Source organism: Peromyscus eremicus, chromosome 4, assembly GCF_949786415.1.
Source record: "Peromyscus eremicus chromosome 4, PerEre_H2_v1, whole genome shotgun sequence".
NCBI classification, from domain to species: Eukaryota; Metazoa; Chordata; class Mammalia; order Rodentia; family Cricetidae; genus Peromyscus; species Peromyscus eremicus.
In genome coordinates this window covers 8,509,251-8,524,529 of record NC_081419.1, presented here as the reverse complement: position 1 = coordinate 8,524,529, position 15,279 = coordinate 8,509,251, and the positions used below count along the sequence as shown (strand labels likewise).

Sequence of the window (15,279 nt, the reverse complement as noted above, 5' to 3'; positions counted from 1 at the left end):
CTGGAAAGACAATTTATGATGAAAGTTTCTCCTGCTTTTAACCCTTCTGCTTATCAGAGTGCTCCAGAGGAATGCCAGGTCTGGCCAACACGTGCACTCCTGTGTTCTCACTGCTGCTCTGACAAGGGCCTCACAGCTCTGGACAAGCTCAAGTGAGCAGCTGGGCAGACAGAGGCCCATATTCTAGGCTGTACCTCCTAGGGACTTAATTCAAGCTGAGATCCCTTAGCAGTTATAGCCTCCCAGGTCCCAAAGTAGTCAGAGGCATCAAACATACACACCAAACCCAAACAGGCCCCAAACCCATGCTATTGCACAGAATGTGAATGGGACTGGGACTCAGTTACTGAAAGGAGAGCACGGGATGACAGTGTCCACCAGCGCGGTGAGGACGTGTGGGGAAGGGGAGTGCTGTATAAACCTCATATTCTCACAGCAGTGCCATGGAGACACTGTCAACTACGTTCCCTCACACACAAGAGAGATGAAGGGCCATGCAGGATAGGATACCAAGGAGCAAGCAGAAGTAAGGTCAAGAGCAGAGCCAGGCAGGCCCTCCCAGAATCCAGGAATCACTTCTGCAGTTAAGAACAAGCCAGCAAGCCGGGCAGCGGTGGCACACGCCTTTAATCCAGGTGGATCTCTGTGAGTTCGAGGCCAGCCTGGTCTACAGAGAGAGTTCCAGGACAGGCACCAAAACTACACAGAGAACCCTGTCTGGAAAAACCATAGCCTGTAGCTGGGACCTCGTTTATCGAAGAGGCTAAAGTGCTCCGAGTAGAGTAGAAAGGCCGGACTCAGGTCACCCAGTGGGCAGTGTGAGTTTTCCCTAAGAGAGCCTCTTCTTCCACAGCAGTCATCCTTGACACACAATCAAAGCTCAAGAGAAGGCAGGACTTAGGCTCTCAGGAGACAGAGTGGCACTCTGTCTCCAACAATGGCTACCTGCTGGGGCTCAGGCTCAGGCTCAGGCTCCACAGTAAGGGCAGTAGCTCTTGGTACAGGAGGTTCTCACCACAGGATTTTCATTCTAAGTGTGTTCAAGCATCGTGGGATAGCTACATTCTTTCTCAACAGGATTTCTACGACCTCTTCTCTACCTCTCCATAAAAGTTACATGGTGTGATGAGCCAGATCAGTAGATCCAGTAAACTCATTTTTGTCCTAGTTTTAACGGGAAAAAAGGATGTCAAAATGTACATGTGACAGCTGTTTGGGACTCTAATGTTATGGAAAAGCAGCTGTTTTCCTTTCTATTAGAGGTATTAGTCATTCTTAGAATCGGAACGAGTATTCTGCTAATAGCTTGTGCTTTAACCCACGGAAAATCCAGGTCACAAGAGATGCAATGTTGGCCAAGTCACAACGTGATAGCTATGCTCCCTTAACATTTTCTCTCATGGAATCTGGAACTGTTTACGATGGGAAGCAACTATTTAATGATGTTCTCAGAGAAACCTGACATCTAACCAATAAAATGGATGGTAGCTTTTAGGGGAAAGGAAGTTTCCAAATAGAAAAAGTCCATACAAGGGGGGAAAGGAGAAATCTTTCTAAACTGCAGAATTTGAAAGGAAGCTGTTTTCTTTAGAAAAAAAAAAATCTATTTTTACTTTCATCATAGATCATGTACAATTTGGAAGTAAACAAAACCCAAGTCCTAGGATGAACCGCAGTGACCCCCAACCCTCCCAAGGCCCACCTCACAGGAAGTTAATTGAAGTATTCAGGACGTTTCTTCTGGTATTCACCTTCAGATTTTCTATTAGTACTCTTACCAGGTGATTTTAAAAAGTGATCATCTAGATCAGACACTCTATCAATGTCCACCATAGAAGGGGAGTGCACAGGGTGTGTCCCTATGCCCCTCTCACACCTCTGGAGTCTGCTGTGCATTTCCTCTGGACATGGTGTGCACAGCACTTCCCTCTACTGTACCAAATGTCTGGCTGTTACATGCTCCTCTGGCTCCTGGTGATGTCTGAGAGGTGTTCTCTCTCTCTCTCTCTCTCTCTCTCTCTCTCTCTCTCTCTCTCTCTCTCTCCATACATACATACATACATACATACATACATACATACATACATACATACATACATGGGAGCCTGGTGGCAACATTAAGTGATGTGTACAGCCTTTTGATTAAAAGACATTCAAGTGTCCATTTAATGGTTCAACTCTCTGAGAAAGCTTAGTCTCTCACAAGGAAAAGGCAATGAATTGCTCCTAAGTAAGATGGGGGCCTGGGCCAGCAGCCAGTGAAGAGGCTGCAGGTTACCAGCCAGCTTTTTAGTTGATTTTACAAAATGCATCAGCTACCACCTCTGGGCCATGAATGGTTCTGACAAACCAAAAGGAAACCATTATTGTCCACAAGAAGCTTTCATTTTACACAATTAATTTACGTAACTAAGTTCAACATCCCTCTCCCAAAGGAAAAGGAGTGGATCACACTTGTCTTTGGCAAGGTAGTCACCTCCATTTGGTAAGAATAGCATAGTACTGGTGTCAGTCCCAGATCCTCTGCTGCAAGGCCAAAGTGCTGAGTGCACGTTCAGCAGCTGCAAGGCTGCGGTAAGGTCTACTGCTGATCCAGGTGGAGTCACTCACTGCTGCCCTGCCCAGTGCTGGGGGACAAGACAGGAGGCTCATGGGAGTAAGGAGGAAGACTAAGGGCATGTCTCACCCTGGAGACAAGTTTCCTTCAGCAGAGGAACTGAGAAACCCGGGGACACAGACAGATGCATGAAGCCACAAGCAAACCCTGCTGTCCCTGCATCGTGTTGCTTTACCTTTTACTCCCATCTCCCCATCAGAACGTGAGCTGAGGACAGGCGCTGACTTCTCCATGCACTGCCTGGTACGGCAGAGGCTGCCAGAATACTTACTGAGTGCTAAGGATGCTTCTGACACCCACTGCTTGAGAAATCTGTGTAACCCTGCAGTTTGTTTAACTTAAACTGTGCTTCATCTTAAGTCCTGTTGTTCCACTATTAAACACAGTATGGGGAGAAACTTAGCAAACTTAAGTTTTGCTATGCTCTGGCATTTCTGTGACTTAGTGGTGACAGTCTCTGGGAATACTGAAGAGCACCAAGGCCACCTCGCATCTCCTACAGCGCTTGAACTTTATTAACACCTCACTGGCTTCCTCTGTGGAAAACGGGTTTGATGACACAGCGACATCCATACACTTCACTGACTGCACCCTGTGATCTGGGGAGTCAAAGAGGTGGGGATGGATACCTGCCTCTCTCTGCTAGTCTGATGCTGCTGGCCTATTTTAAACTATCTTTGTCTCTAGACATTATCACAATAAAACAGAAAAAGTAATGCCCTCCTCCTCCTCCTCCTCCTCTTCCTCCTCTTCTTCGGGTTCTGAGTGTCTCAGAGAGCCCAGGTTGGCCCTGAATTCCTGATCCTCTTGCCTCTGAAGTGTTGGGCTCTGGGCTTCTTCTCCTCACAATGTGCCCACAACGATTACAGGGACACAGCAGAAAGCTCTTCTATCTGAACTGACAGAAGAGGAAGAACTCTATGCTGTCACAGTGTAGCTGCAGAGAGCTGCCTTCTAAATGGCTCTCGTGTCAGGCCTCTGTGAGCTGTGGTCAGGACTGAGGATGCGTGGCTAGTCTTGGAGAAGTCTGCTGGGGCAGGCTAACTCTGTAAAGGAGTGATTTTATGCAAAATAGCTAAACTTAATCTTGGCAGAGGAAGACTCCTTCCAGCTGCCAACAGGATCAACAGAGGGCTGGCACGCTTGAAGACTGGGTCTTCTGCTTGTGCTGGGGAACACCCACCCTCTCTGCATGTCCTTTCTGCATCAGCACATGAGGAGCAGCAGCACTCTGGAAGGTGCTAAGCCACAACAGAAGTGTACAAAGGCCACATGTAAACAAGTTCCCCTGCTAGACTCTCTGGAAAAGAAAACTGATGACATAGCTGTATGACAAAGGTGCCTTGGGATTACCAATCCTCCTCTAGAGTGGCGCCCTTGTTAGGGAAAGCCAGCTGTTCCAAGGAAAGGTGATTCCAGCAGTCTCAAGTTCAAGCACAATACAAAAGCTCCTTCTGCAATACGTTAAGTTTTCTATAGACTCAACATACTGGAAAACAGACATTACAGGTAGAGGTCACCCACATGAGTGGAAAGGAAGTAAAGCAAAGCCCCCCAGAGAAACCCAGGTATAAGGGTGCATCCGACAGGATGGTGACAGAGACGATAATAGGTGACTTCTGCTGACTGAGTAGTCTATGGATTAAGTACTTTATAAGCACTGAGCAAGCCTACAACCTTCTTTTCAGAGAGTACAACTGAGGCTGGAAGGGGCTGATGACTTGTCTCATTTCAAGTAGCTCATGCGCTACTGAGGGTTTAGGATGATTTAGTACTAAAGCCTAGGCTTTTCCTACAGAATCATGCTGCTATTTCAGAATGCAAGATTGGTCTTTCTAGGGGAGAGGCGTGCACTGAGCTGTGGGTCCTGGAACTAACCCAGCAGGAGGAAACACCATGTAGTAGTAAGCAGGACAACTTGGGAACACATGAATGTATGTGTCCCCAAGTTCTTCATTACCACTGTGTGACCACGGCAAGTTCTGTAGCCTCTCTGAACTCTAATCATCTCATATATAAAATGAAAATAACAACCAATAAAAAGTTATTTTAGGAACTTGAAAAGTGCTGAAATAAGTGGTAATAATTAGTATACAGTAACTTTATATGTAAACTTAAAACCGCAGGCCAATGGAAGAAACTATGACCTCAGATATTATTTAACATATTATGTACAGAAAAATAAAATATCCCACACCACTGGGTGTCTTCCTCTGCTACTCTCTACCTTACTGGCTTCAAAGTGTCTCTCACTAACTCAGAAACTCACTGCTCTGTCTAGGCTGGTAAAGCAGCAAGCTCTTGTGACCTGCTCTCTCTGCCTCCCAGGGCTATAAGCACGTGCAGCCACACCCAGATTTTCACATGGGTGGTTGAGATTTGAACTCAGCCACCTGTGTTGTAGGGTCAGTGCTTTTGCTCCCTGGGTCATCTCTTCAGCTCCCCGCCTCCATTTTTTCATTGACTTTATAGAGCCCTGAAAAGCTGAGACCTGTACACAGAAAAATCTGTGTACCTACTCTACTACATTCCGTAACTAATACTTGGCTAATACATTTGCTCTAGCAAGTATCTATCCACATACCAATCTTTTGAAGTGCATTTTGAAGCAAGGGACAGATTCCAGTGTATTCAGGACACTCTGCAGTGAAATAATTACCTAGAATTCCATGTTTACAATTCCCCCTTTACTTTTGGACAAAATTTGCACACAGTGATAGGTACAAACTTTACAAATGCTGTTGGCTATCCCGTGCCTGTGCAGCCTCACTCCTAGCCTCACTGGATTCTCTGTCCACATGCAATCTATTGCCTTTAGCCCAGAAAGCTTTCATCAGCCTTTCATTTTAAGTGAGGAAATTGTGTCGTTGAGAAAAATCACAGAGCTTAAGAATCTAATTTCACCTATGGTACCCATTATCAATGCTCACAAATAGTGCAAGCTCGTGTGCTACATACATACACATGCACAGGTGTAAACACATATTCCCCCCATCACGGTTTTTGCAACCATAAAAACCAAAGAGGATAAAGTCCAGGTCACAAGGTCTACTGTAAGGGTTAAACACAAAAATGCTGGGAATACTCTATGTTTTCAGTGGACATCAAACAGTCATTTTGGTACTTTCTCTCTACTCACTTCTTTCTCCCTAATTTAAAGATGCTGCTTTGAAAAACAAAATGGTAATGAGAAAGCAATGTTAAATGAGAGATGTGGGAAAGAAAAGGCACCTCTCTGCATAGGCAGTCCTCTCCCAATTTATCCACTCTGACTTCAGCTAATTAAACATCCGTCTCAACGGCCTCCTCAGCAAATTAGTCATCCCCACTTTGTGACACTGATTGTTGGTTGCAGCCTCTCCCCACTTGCTACCATTCCCAGAAACTTCTAGGAGTTTTCTCACCAGGCACATGGCAAAGAATGATGCAGGGTCCCCATTAGCCCCCTACAGTTGCCCTTGGTGCTGGTGCTGTTTATAATGCTGCCAGCCGTGTCCTCAGACATGCCTACCCAAAAGAAACCTGCTCAGGGGTGACAACTTTGTCTACATTTCTAAGTTTCAGTGTATGATACACTTTCCAAGTGCTAATACATACACCAGACTGAAAGAAGTGTTTAATAAACATTTTGTTGAAAATCTATGTTTTATGGTAGTTCTGATGATAAAGGAAGTAAATAATATAAGGTCTCAAATGAGCTGAACTGAATTCTGGTAAATTACCAGACAGATCCTCTGAACATTGAAGCTTTGTGAATGGATCAAAAGGCCAGCAGGAAACAAGTCAAGTTGCCTGGCCTGGACGTGTGCCCTCTCTGTACACCACTGTGTGTACATACGCTCTTTCCCACCTGCCTAGCCAGAGGGTGGAAGGCAGGTGGGAAAACCATACTTTGAAGTACAGGATACATTTTACAATTTATTAAAGTTAGACCTCTCTTGATTCCTTTTCTTAAAGAATTGACTGTCCATCTTAAGTGGTAACACCTCTTAGACAAATGGCTAGAAGCATATTTGAAAATACTCAACTACACTGAAGACTCAGACATACAAAGTAAAATAAGATACTAACTGCTTGCTATCTATCAGTTTAGAAAAGATGAAAGATTGATAAAAGGCAGTGTTGATAAGGGATGGGAGCAAGCACTTACTCTACATACTTCAGAGTGACAGGACCATACAAGAGCTGCTTGAAAGACAATCTCTCTGTCTCTCTTCCTGTGTGTGTGTGTGTGTGTGTGTGTGTGTGTGTGTGTGTGTGTGAGAGAGAGAGAGAGAGAGAGAGAGAGAGAGAGAGAGAGAGAGAGAGAGAGAGAGAGAATGTATGTATAAGAGAGAAAGAGTTTAAATGTGTATATATATGAGAGAGTGGGTCAGTTTGAGTGTGTGTGTGGCAGAGTGAGTGTGTGTGTGTGTGTGTGTGTGTGTGTGTGTGTGTGAGAGAGAGAGAGAGAATGTATGTGTGTATGAGAGAGTTTGAGTGTGTGTGAGGATGTGTGTGTGTGTGTGTGTGTGAGAGAGAGAGAGAGAGAGAGAGAGAGAGAGAGAGAGAGAGAGAGAGAAAGAGAGAGAGAGACAGACAGACACAGACTGACAGACAGACAGGCAGGCAGACAGACAGAGACGGGGAGCTGGGGGGAAGTGGAGGCACCACAGTGGTCAGCATCAGGTGTCTTCCTCATCACTCTTCTCATCTTTTGAGGTGGTCTCATTGAAGCCAGTCAGGTGAGCTCCGGGGATCTGTCTCCATCTTCTAGTGCTCGAGTTACAGAGGTATGCAACCATGTCCAACTTTCATGTGGGTGCTGGAGACCTGAACTTAGGTTCTCGTGAGTGTGTGGCAGGCACTTTACTCATTAAAGCCACCTCTGCAGCCCTCAGTATTTTCAGTAAGCAAGCCACTGACAAGCAATCCCATATTTAAAGTCTAGCAAAATATGCAATAGTCATAGAAGATTGTTCACTGTATGTGTTTTTTTGTTTGTTTGTTTGGTTTTCGAGACAGGGTTTCTCTGTGTAGTTTTGGCGCCTGTCTTGGATCTCGCTCTGTAGCCCAGGCTGGCCTTGAACTCATAGAGATCCGCCTGCCTCTGCCTCCTGAGTGCTGGGATTAAAGGTGTGCGTCCCCACTGTCCGGTCACTGCATGTTTTGTATACTGAAAAGCCAGAAATAATCTAAATAACTTAATTGTTAGGATAAACACACTTCACTAGAAAAAGAAAACTGCATGGTCATTCTCAAACAGAATAATGCTTGATGTGTGTGAATGAAAGAGCAGACATAAGATTAGACATGTTTGATATCACATATACACCTCTCATGTACCATGAGCTGGCTTAACAGAAGGAAGTGACTTGAAGAGCAAATAGGGCCAGGCATTATGACGTACGCCTTTAATCCCAGCAGGCAGAGACAGGTGGATCTCATGAGTCCCAAGCCAGCCTGGTCTACAGAGTGAGTTCCAGGCTTAGGTAGAGCTACATAATGGGATACATAAATAACTAGTTAAAAAACAAGGGCTAGCTTAGTGGGTAAAGGTGCTTCCTGTCAGCCTAGGTTCAATGCCTGGACCCTCCTAAAGGTAGAAGGAGAACTGACTTCCAAAAGCTGTCCTCTGACCTCCACATGTGCACTGTAGCATGCACACGCACATACACACACACACACACACACACACACACACACACACACACACACACACCCCACAGATAAATTTAAATAAAAAACCCAGGGAGCATGTGGGCCCATGAAACAGCCTGTGTACGTATCTGTATGTGAACTGAGTAAAAATCCAAAAGGAAATTCCAATAAGTGACACACATTTTGCTGGACACGCCTCCAAATGCTTTCCAAGTATTTAACTGACTAGGCCATCTTACAGCTCCATCTTCTGAGATCAGCTCCAGGGGCCAGATGCAGCTTTACACCACTCCGAAGCTCCAGAAAGGAGATGGGTTCGGACTGGTGTCCTCCCTCCCTCTGAACATAGTGCTTTCCACCCCTGCTTCCTTCCAGAGTGCCATCATCCGCTGTACTACTTCCTCAAGCTCTGTGGTCTCCAATTTACCCGGCACAATACACAGGGTTTAAAGAGGAACCCTGGTTGGACTGTCTTTCAATGATCCCCTCTTGCCATCAAATTTAACATGATTTACAAACATGACCTAGCCCCAAGTGAGCACCTTACCCTCAGATGGCTACTAAGCTGCCCAAGAGTATGAACACACATCAGCCTGACCAATCAATCCCATACCTCCTCACTGTCCTAGAGGCTAGAGCCTCTGCCAGAAAGCATGCTCAATCTTCACCAATGCCCTAAGACTGGACCAAGGCCTTCCCCTCACACACTCATGATGTTATAGCTGCCTGTTTATCTGCCTGCCTCCCCAGCTGATCACAGGCTTCTTGGGTGTCAGAAGATCCCTAGTGCTTACACTCACCTGCTACATCATCAGTCCTAATAAATGACCTCACTTCCTTCATCTGAGTCTACCACTGCCTAGGTTCTATAGCCTCCTTCCTGCGAGGTGTCTGTGTCTCTGACTGCATCTTTTCTGCTTGAGATGTTCTCATTTAGCCACATGGCATCTGAAGATGCCGTTCGAAGAAATCACTACAGAGCCTTTCTGCTTGGGGCCCCTGCCTCACCCAGTAGTTTTTAGCATTACAGTTCCTTATCTGTGATGCTTCCCGCGAAGAGATTTACCACAGTTTAGTGTCTCTTTTTCTATGATTTTCCAGTGTGGTGCTGGCTCCGAGAAAGCATTTAGTGACCTCTGTAAACCAAGTGAGTGGCATCTCAGAGCCCCACAGGGCTGAAGTGCATCCAGTGTGTGGAAGAGTCTTTACTCACCCTCTTCATGTCAGAGCTGAGGTGAGTGAGGCTGAGAGGGTAGGTTGGCATTTCACAAATGTGCCATAGTTCTTTCATTCTAAACAGACACTTCGATCTTCTCAGCATTTCTGAAATCAGGCAGCAGCTCACCATCAATATGCACATTCAGTGCAGTAATAGTTCCTGAGAGCTAAAGCGAAATCCCCAGCGGAAGTAGCCCTTGTCTCAGAGCTGTGTGTGTCCTCTCTCTTCCTTCCCTTTTGCCTTTTCATTAATCTAATCCGTGCTGTGACTGGCCTGGATGAAGTGAATGAATAGATTTTGTAATGGAAAAGGAACTTCTGAAAGATTAGCGACTAGCAGGAAGAGTAAGTGCTGGTCAAATGCAGTTTTGGCGAATGATGTATTTCAAGTCGCTCTGATGTGGCAGTTGTGAGAGCTCATAACACCCTTCTAAAATAATTGGGTCTCTAAAGTGGTTCCAAAAGATTTTTGCTTGACATAAATTCTCTAAATTTCCAGGCTTTCTGGATAAAATAGTTGACTGCAATGCCATCTTTAACGTGCTCTGTGCTATACTAGAGAAGATCCATCAGGAGCCTCCGAGCACTCCAGACAGAGGGAGGCTCAGGTGAGAAGAAACAACAAGATAAAGAGGCAGAGAGAGGTGTCGAGGAGGAATATTTAACTAGAAGCTTCCTGCCTGGGGCACTTCTCAGTTACACATTTAAACACCTAGCAATCCTAATTTACTCTCGCCTTTTCCCACAGGGCCCCTCCGAGTGCTGGATCTTTACTTCTTACTCAGCTCCCATGCCTGAGTGGCGCCAGCATCACTTACTTTTTCATAAGGAGGAGCAGCTGTCTGCAGAAATGACTGCCTTTTGCAAAACCAAACACCACCATTTAGATGTCCTTCCTATGTGCCCTTTCCTCTTAGGAATATCTGCTCCAGCACAAGGAGCCTCCATGTTAGTCCCTCGCTTATAAGCTTTATTTCCTTCCACAAAAGAAAGGGTCTCCAGTCTACAGTTCCATGTGAAGTAGGGCTCTGCTCAACCCTAATGCCAGAAGACACTTACATGAGTGTTACAAGTTCATCACGGAGTATCTCAGGCTCATGAGTTTAAAAACTTGACTCCATTACACATATGTGCTCCGCCTCTTGTGGTACTGGGAATGGTATGCAGGGCCTCATCTATTCCTGGCAAGTATTCTACCACTGAGCCACACCCCTAGACCCTGGGTTTTCCTTTTTAATAGGGCAGTTCAGGCCAGGTGTATGTTGCTTTAAGAAAGCCAGACATAAAACATTAGAACTGACACCAATACAGACAAACTGTGCAATTACAAAAAGAATTCCTGGCTTTATGTTGAGATTCACCACAGGGTTCCTCTAAATGCTGCTCTTCTCTAGTGCATTTAGATCTCACAATCAACGAACATTTCTGTTTACAGAATTTTAAATTTGTTCTCCCATTAGGGTTCTAATAAGCAACATGGTACAAATAAAAAGAGTATGGGCTTTGAGGTCAAAGAAGCCTGGGCTCTAATTTAGGTTTACCATTCACTAGCTGTGGAAATCTGGATAACTAGCTTCTCCCAGAGCAGAGGAAAGCCATGAGGCCTGGAAGCTTCCGAGTGTCCACGGTCAGCACAGCTCCGGATGTCAGAGTGCCATGTTTCTCCTCTCTTTGTTTCTGAAGGTATCTGTATGCATGCACACCACCACCTTCCTCTGTGCTTATCAGCTTAAGTGAGGATATCTGTTAAGAGCACAAAGGCACACGGTGCCAACAGCTCTTAGCTCCCTGTCCCCTAACAGATCCTGTTTCTGCAAAGACCAACTCCTTCCTGACACAAATGCCCCTCAGATGTCTACCCAGTAAATAGCACATTTATTTACATTCAACTTTCTCGGCCTGTCTGGAATAAAAGTGAGGCCTCCTGTGGCTGCAGACAGGCTTTGATGCTGCCCTCTCCCTGTCAAGGACACTGCCTGACCTGTGTCCACCAGAGTGCCATGCACGCTGCACTTTCTTCCCCACTAATTCCCAGTCTTTCCTTTCTTTGGACTCTCAGTCCCTGTGAGGTTCTTTCTCTCTTTTGGGCCCCAGTGTATTTGACAATGACTATAAGTTTGGGTTTATTCTGAATGCAGGTGGTTGTCCTCCAAGGGTTTGGAGCAGCTATGATCAGCTTCAGATTTTACAAGGTCCCTCTGGTGGCTGTGTAGACCACATGTTGGAAGGGCTAAGAACAGTGGCAAGAAAGCCAACTAGATGCCTATGCCAGTGTTTCAGATGAAAAGCCACAGTGACTAGGACAGATTCAAGCTATGCTCTAGAAGTAAAGCTCACCTGTCTTGCTAGTGGTCATGGCATGGGGAGCTGGCATGGGAAAATCCAAGACTGATGACTAGGGTGTGGCTCTGTGACTAGGAGGATGATGGTCCTATGGGACCGTGTGAGCACCTGTTGTATGTCTCTTCAGGGTCAATTTTACTACAACTTCAGTTAAGTCAGTTAAATAGCACAGTAAACTAGAATGTTTTCACAGTGAAATATGGTAAGCAACTCCTCTGCTTGCAGTGCCCTTCCAACTCAAGTATTCACAGTGTACATGTGGAGTTCTGTTCAAATGTCCATTTCTTAGGGAAGAGAAATGCCCTGAGCACCCTCCCTGTGCGATGCAGTGAGCTCCTCTGCCTGTGTTCTTTTTATTCTCCACCTCTTATGTCTCCTTCCCCTCTAGAGGAGAAGGTTAGCCTTGGTAAGCGTCTTGTTGTGCCACTGTCTCCTTGTACTCAGGCCATGTCTAACGAAGAGAGGAATGTGATAAATAGACACATACACAGCACAGCTACCAGTGCACTCTGGGTCAACATTCAGGTTGTACGTGAATTTTAATGGAGAACCAAAGAATCCGAAGAACCCAATGGAGTACCACCTGTCTGTCACACAGAATCCCCTGCACTGTGGCTGCTTTTCACCTCCACCACCACTGTCCCCTCCCAGTACACTTCAGGGAACACTGCCTGGGAAGCAGTGGTGGAACACAGTCAACTAGCAGGTAATTCTGCCTCTGTGACTCTCAACAAAGAGGTCGAAGGAGATCCTTGGCAAAGCTAACACTTCTCTAAGTGAAAGTTTCTGAGACAAGCATTAATGAACATCAAAAGCAATTAATACTGTAAAAACTTAAAAAAAAAAAAAGAAATTCAAGCCAGTAAAGTATGTCTACACTTCAAAAGGCAAGAACAGGTTGTTAAGGAAAAGTTAGCATGCTTTCTGTTCCCTTTCAGCAGACAACAGAAAAGTGGCTCCACTTCAAAATGAGAACGCATCAAGAATCAGCACCACACAGACCTCTATTCTGCTGGGCAGATCCTACTTGGAAGTCTCCCTCTCGTAGACTGGGAGGCACCCGTCTTACTGTGTCGGTGTGAAGCTGAAACTGACATGCTTCCATTACTCAGCAGCATCTCTGTCACACCAACAAGCTTCAGGAGACTAGTGACAGCTGGTGGATAATAGTACTAAGGCAACAGCAACAATATACAAAGTACCAGGAAGCTCAAGGCTTCCAGTCACAAGGGTGACCCTGACAAAGGGAGAAACTGACCACCTATGGCCTTCACCTATTACATCATAGGTCAGTGGAGTTTACCGGCTGAATCCAGGGATCTACAGTGACCTCGTTTCTCTGTGTCAAAGACTCTCCCACTCAACCATTAAAATCAGTAACAAGTTTTATTTAATTCTTCTAGAACTGAATTATCTACTTATTATTATTTTTTTTTAACAGCACACTTCTGCTGCTACAAAGAAATTCCAAATGTCAAGTAGGTCAGTGATAAAATGAAAAATGTTCAAAGAGACATTTAAAAATAGGCTTTAAAAATGTGCCTTACCGGAGATCTGACTGGAACTACTGTGAGAAGATTACTATAGTTAAGTACATGAATATTAACTGGAAACCCCCTGTAGTGTTTATCAATAGTTATGACTTGTTATGATAGTCTATCCTAAAAAGCAAAAATTATTTTAAAGTCCCAAAGGTTTCCACTAACAAAGCGCTATTATAAACTGATTTTGTGGGATTTGTTTTGTTTTTTTCCTCAATACCTACTACTTCTTTTCTTTAAAAAATGAAACTACGTAAGTACCAGAGAGTATCAGGTATGGGACAGTCATTAAGTTCACAACTTGATTTAATAATGGGATCATTCCAATACCCCACTTGCTGCTATTATTAAATGAAGCCACATGGTTAGGCTAGAAAGCTGAGAGGAGCTAGTTATGTGTGGAAGGAGTCACAGAAGCCTCCAGTCTGATGGGCCTCCTCAGGCTTCACACCGTCTGATGGGCCTCCTCAGGCTTCACACCGTCTGATGGGCCTCCTCAGGCTTCACACCGTCTTTCACATGTTGCTCAATTTCAAGTGTCACCCCTTTCTCCTAAGCTGAGCTATGTGACAGTGGTAAAGAGAGGAGTGTAACCCCATGCAAAGGCGGTTTGAGGAGAGAGCTAATCACACAGCTCTGCCCAGTCTTGGAGCATCCTCAAACGTTCTTGATGCACTTCCCTCTGCTAAAGCGGTTTTTCTTCTCTTCTTTAGTCACCCTTGGAAAGCAGCTCACTCCCCAGCACAGAGTGACTGTAACACAACTGTAACCACAGTATGAACACCACCTCTTTGGTGCTAACCCTAAATAAATCTTTGCCAAACTGGTGTGACCCTTCTACTTGTGAGAACGGACTCTTAAAGCAAGCAAAAAGGTGTACTTTTAAATGCTTCCTGACTTAAGAAAATGGGTAGGAATTTATGTAAATGTCTAGGTCTCAATTGGCTTCAGTAGTGTGGACAGGAATAAAGGACACAGAGCACTGTGTTGTGGATAACAAACCCAAGGCTTTGCCAAGGGCATGGCAAAGACTGATGAAAATGGCAGGGTGTGTACATAAAGGGGAGCACAAGGAAGCACGGTGTGTGTGCATGCCTGTGTGCGTGTGCAGTAAGCATGGATGCTGGGGACAGACACAGATACACAAGTGTAAGGCTGGAGACAGGAGGAAAGCCACTGGCTCAGCTGTACTCTCTAAGTTTATTGGGGGTCCACAGTCTTAAAAAAAAAAAAAAAAAAAAACAACCACTAGCAGCACAATTCTACTGAGAAGTTCCACCCCCTTCCTAGACAACTCAAACCAATGCATTCTTAGAATATAAAGAATTATGTTACAAAACTCACTATTATGTAAAAAATGTAGAGAGTAAAAGACCCCTGATTCTACAGAGTGAGTGCTCATTAAATACCCTTGAGTATCTAAAGCTATTTAAAAGCTATTAGATTGGCACCTGGAATCCCCAAAACATCTACTCTCCCCTGGGATGGAGAGGCTGTGCCTCTTTAATCATCCCCTAAATGCAAAGAGGTTTGACCCCCATGCAATAGATAAAAGTCACCCAAAAAATGAACAAAAGAGGTGTTTGGAAAAAGCAGAACACCATTCATCCCAGCTAACGACTTGTTCATTATGAGTGATGATGGATAAAGACTTCTCACGCTGAGATGAAATCAAGATTTATATGCATTGTTTCCTCTCCCAACTTGTGGGAAGATCATCATCATTTAATTCTATCTCTGCGGCCAGTGATGGGCATCCAGAGAGCTGGTTATCAAACGGCGCAGTCAGCTGGCAAAAGCCGAAACGTGCAGTTGGCACATCTGGACGGAGCCGCCACAGCCGAGGGTGAACAATGACTCCTGGCAAGCATCCAAATTGCTTGCAGACGCTAGCAGGTCTCATCTACAACCGCCCCTACC

At 45.1% G+C, this 15,279-nt stretch overlaps 1 protein-coding gene across 7 annotated transcripts in view; it reads right to left on the bottom strand.

The window, feature by feature from the left end:
- Window positions 1-15,279, bottom strand: part of Mapkap1 (MAPK associated protein 1) — a 217,375-nt gene that overhangs the window by 73,966 nt on the left and 128,130 nt on the right. Inside the window, exon 8 of one of the 7 annotated variants that reach the window (XM_059260124.1) lies at window positions 9,471-9,580. The exons of the other annotated variants lie outside the window; for them this stretch is intronic. Within the exon in view, the coding sequence (XP_059116107.1) occupies window positions 9,471-9,580 (110 nt within the window). The remainder of the gene's footprint in view (window positions 1-9,470; window positions 9,581-15,279) is intronic. 7 annotated transcript variants of the gene reach the window in all.